At 34.9% G+C, this 4590-nt stretch overlaps 1 protein-coding gene across 2 annotated transcripts in view; it reads left to right on the forward strand.

Annotated features, from left to right (window-relative positions):
- Nucleotides 1-4590, forward strand: part of LOC110412287 (Rab3 GTPase-activating protein catalytic protein) — a 10554-nt gene continuing 5964 nt past the window's right edge. Inside the window, exons 1-13 of one of the 2 annotated variants that reach the window (XM_021422815.2) lie at nt 1-399; nt 542-585; nt 685-748; nt 923-1037; nt 1130-1197; nt 1326-1423; nt 1699-1870; nt 2215-2440; nt 2609-2723; nt 2883-2989; nt 3112-3204; nt 3567-3695; nt 3802-3935. In XM_021422815.2, coding sequence (XP_021278490.1) covers nt 319-399; nt 542-585; nt 685-748; nt 923-1037; nt 1130-1197; nt 1326-1423; nt 1699-1870; nt 2215-2440; nt 2609-2723; nt 2883-2989; nt 3112-3204; nt 3567-3695; nt 3802-3935 — 1446 coding nt within the window. In that variant the 5' untranslated portion in view covers nt 1-318. The remainder of the gene's footprint in view (nt 400-541; nt 586-684; nt 749-922; nt 1038-1129; nt 1198-1325; nt 1424-1698; nt 1871-2214; nt 2441-2608; nt 2724-2882; nt 2990-3111; nt 3205-3566; nt 3696-3801; nt 3936-4590) is intronic. The other variant, XM_021422816.2, reaches the window with a different exon arrangement.

Genomic DNA, 4590 nt, shown 5'->3' on the forward strand with positions numbered 1-4590 from the left:
AATGATGTGATGAAATTCCTAAAATTAATTTAGAAAACGAAAATCCTAAAACTTTCGGATTCGGCTCTCGGCGATTTGCATTTCCTTTCGAAGAATCCACTCGTCCCACATTTTACGTTTTCCTGCTAAAGAAAACCAGATCTCTTCGCCTCGCTCTGGCCTTCCTTTACCTTCGCGGGAATCTCTTTTGCCATCCCAATGCCAGTTAACTTTAATTCCATTTGTATTTGAAAGCTCTCTTTTGATCTAATCCTCGTTTAGATTTTCGAAGCAAAATTTTTCAAGCTGATTTACCAAGTAGGAAACGTGTGATCTTTCATGGCGTCAACGAGTAAAGCCAATTTAACTGAAGAGGAAGAAGGAGAAGAAGAAGAAGAAGAAGAAGATGAAGAAGAGGAAGTATGTTTTTCACAGCTTTTTTACTTTTGCTTTTTCCTGTTTTGAGATTTCAATGGTTAATTAGCTAAAAGTTAAGAAAATTAAAAAAAAAAAGCTAGTTCCAACACTTCGATGATTTCACTTAGATTGGATACTTCCGCAGGTTCAGCACTTCGATGATTTCACTCTGGCTTCTTCATGGGAAAGGTGTTTAAATATATAACAATTTCAACACTATAGTTTACACATTTGTTCTTTTTTTTTTCAATTTATAAGTCTGATATAAAGAAATTATTGAATTTTTAGGTTCATATCTGAAATAGAGGCTATCTGTCGGCAGTGGTTAGCTGATGGTCCAAAGAATTTGCTGGTACGCCCGCTTCGATTTGAGAAACTCGTTTTATTGAGCTTATTTAATTCAAAATTTTATAATCTGTGCTATTTAAATTTCAGATATAAGAGTAAGGAATGCAGGTTAAGATTCTATTTCTTAACTTATGATCACGTCAAAATAAAAGGAGATTTGTTGTCTAATTTGTTGTAGGAAAAGGGAGCCGTTCATTTGGATTCTTCTAAGAACATGTATAAGGTCAAATCCGAGTTGAAGCATGCCACAAAAATCTATTCAATGGAATACTACTTCGAAATCAACAATAATGGTACTTTGGGAAATAAAAAACTTCTATATTTTACTCATTGACCTTACATGGATTGAACATATGTTTCTTAACTTGCGTTTTGATTGGCACAGGCAAAATTGTTGACTGGAATTCCACTTTGCATGATATGCAGCTTTGCTTTGGAGTAAAAGAATTCTTGGTATGCTTGGCATTTCGTGCCATCCCTTCCTTATTTTCAATAGTCTTCTTGATTATAGTATATTGCAGTTTGTATAATGCTATCTAATGCTTTAATTTATCTTTGCACCTAATGTGTGCCATCAACAGGTGATTTTGCCTCAAAGTGCCAATGGTGTGGTACTTGATGCACCGGAGGCTAGCAAGCTTTTAAGTGCAGTTGCAATTGCTTTGTCAAACTGTTCAAGGTGGAATTCTAACTGAAAAATGCTGCCATGAAAATTTTCTGAAGCCTCTTTGATCTTCTGGTTTCTATCATAGCAATATGTGGTGTTATTTACTGTTAAAAGATTCTTTTAATACTGTGGTTTATATTTTTCAACTTAAATGTGTCAGAACAGTTAATTCATGTTAGTTGTATGTTAGTTTTATCATTCATATTTGTACCCCATTGATATCTGCTGCATTAAATATTACTAATAACTTTGAATCTGAAATTTTTATATACGTTTTGGTACTGCAGTTTGTGGCCAGCATTTGTACCAGTCCATGACCCTTCAAGAAAAGCATATATTGGAATCCAAAATATGGGAACAGTTTTTACTAGGAGGTTTGAGGCTGATCGTATTGGTAGCCAGGTTCCAATAAAGTTCATGCATCTGGAAGGATTGTATGAGTTGTTTGTTTCTAAGTTTGTAAGTTTCCTCAATATTTATTAAAAACATGCATGTTGTTTCAAGCTCACAGACTATAATGTTTGTATGATATTAATGTTTATCATGGGCCTGTTATTATTACTATGACAGTAAGATGATATCAGATCTTCTTCACTGGCATTTTTCTAGTTTTCATGTTTATTATCTCCATTGATAAAGCTGAAATTTAGTTTAGTGTTGGTTATGATCGTGCTGCTCAAATTATTTTTTCCTGCCCTTGGTTGTACAACAGTATTTACATCAGAATTGTAATGTTTTGCATCCACCTTGACTTATGCTCTTATATTTATAACGTAATACTTATTTGATATCTATTTTTGAAGGCTTACTCCACATTAGACCATTCAATGCATCTTTTCAAAGTAAATCTTATAATGAAACTCACCTATCAAACCCTTCCCGATGATGACGACGACGATGACATCCAAGAAGCTGATGCTGAAAATGCAGAATCTGAAGCAAGTGCCGGTGGTGATAATCGCAACAGGAAGCATTGGGATGATGATTGCCCTTGGAGTGAGTGGTATTCTGCAGAAAATCCAGTAAAGGGTAAGCTTTTGTTTGTGATTCTCATTTTTTCTTTATTCAGTGGAGGGAAGGGGACAGTTGTGCCTTCTAGATGATTAACAATGTTTCTGAGCTGATGTAAGCTCTGCGGGTCTGCTTTTTCTTTATGCATGCTGGTGGACACTGGTTTGATGGATTCAATGCATGTAGGATTTGATTTAATCACCACTTGGTCAGAAAAGATGGTTGAAAACTCCTTGGAAATGGCTGAAATGGAAAATTCCTCACCTCATGATGCTGAGAAGTGGATTCTAGCTCCAAATATGTAAGGAATTTGTGCCATAGATTCTACTTTTATTCTGAAATACTAGGACTGGTCCTTCCGCAAATTCGGCTACCTTCTTCTTTTATGCTCCCTTGGATTCAATATTTTCTTAATATTTTTGTCACGTGATACATCTGATTATATTAATTTTGTATGAAGTGATTGTTCAAAAGGAGAGAGAATTGGATTCGCTTCACAGTTGCAGCTTTTGGTTAGCGCACTGGATATGTCATTTGAAGTTCAATTTATGGAGGATTTTGTGTCAGGTCTTAATAACTTTATCTGCTTCTTGGCATATAAAGTATGCCGTAGACTGTGTTGAAGTTGCCTGGAAATGTCATTTTAAATTGCATAAATTTTATTCTAACTCATGCATTATTTTTAGCAGTAGAAACTTCTGGTTCAGACAATTTAAAGTCCTCCATGGTTATACCGCCACCTACAGTCCTAGACCGTGTGCTTAAAGATCTCTTCCATCAGGGTATTTTCTCCATTTTACTAAGCACTTTGATTTGTTTTACCTCTAAGAATTTGTTGCATGCTTTATATCTGTCTCTATTTTTGCTTATTTGAAGTCTTTGATGTTAACTGTTGATAGAAATAAACAAATGCTCTCTTTGGTTATGAGAAGCGAAGATGAGTGGGTGAGGGTTTGATGGACAGGGTTGGCTTGGCTTACATGCTTAATTAGTTTCTATTCAAAAGATTTTTCACTGAGTTTGAGGTCTTATTATCTAATTTTACATCTTGCGATGAGTATTAATTTCTGTCATGACATATGACTTCTCAAGTGAGAACAGCTTGTTTAAAGTTCACTTGTTTCTTTCTAATTTTATATAACAGGTCTCCAGTTTCCTGATTTTGCTAAAGGTGAACGTAAGAGTTCTCGAGCTATTAAAGGCGCACCTGTTGAGTCTCTTTTTGCTCAGTTTTGTTTACACTCATTATGGTTCGGAAATTGTAACATACGTGGTATGTATGAAAATCATGCCTGATATGTTGTCGTGAGTAATTTATCTGTTGTTGACTTTGTAACATTTTCCTTGACTGTAGTTGGTTATTGTTCTTGTGTATTTAGCCATTGCTGTGCTCTGGATAGAGTTTGTTCGAGAAATTCGTTGGTGTTGGGAAGAGTCACAGCCATTGCCTAAAATGTCGGCCAATGGTTCAATTGACCTAGCAACTTGTTTGATCAACCAGAAACTACAAATGGTAATAAAATCTAATGATCATGTTGGACAGCTGTTGAATATGTTTTAAGTGAAGTCAGTTAATATTGGTGGAAATGTAGGATTTTTGAATGAACTGACCTTCCTATACATGTGTCAAGATTTTTTTATTGACTTCTCTTTCTGGCTGGATGATGCTTATTAATTGTTGTCTTCTTTAATATTAATTCCTTTCTCTTACATTCTTTTATATTGTTAATTTTAAGACTTAGAATTTTCTTACGCTCTACTATTTTGTGCCCTTAATTCAGTTTGCTAAAGTTGGAGGGGGAAAAAGAAGAAAATATACCCGTATATGTCATGCACTTATTTTGTAAACCCCTTAGCAAATTTGTGAATTGTTTTTGCTGCTCTAGCTTGTCTGGTAGCTTTCATGTTCAAATCCCTTGAGTCCAATCCAAACGTGCCTTTGTAGTAAAATGGTTCTCTTAAATCCTGATAGCCTTCAATTACATTGAATGGGAGGATACTATAATGTTTTGTACAGATCTGTAGTGCAGTCCAAGCTTAGACCTACAGAAAATAACCTTGATTGCATTATGTAATCAAGAACTTGTATGTTCCTTTTTTGCCTATAGTTTTTCTTCTTCTAGCAGGGACTTGTTTCTGAAGCATCTTCTCTTATTTATCTAATTAGT

This window comes from Theobroma umbraticum, unplaced genomic scaffold (assembly GCF_002168275.2).
Source record: "Theobroma umbraticum cultivar Fairchild unplaced genomic scaffold, ASM216827v3 scaffold_95.0, whole genome shotgun sequence".
NCBI classification, from domain to species: domain Eukaryota; kingdom Viridiplantae; phylum Streptophyta; class Magnoliopsida; order Malvales; family Malvaceae; genus Theobroma; species Theobroma umbraticum.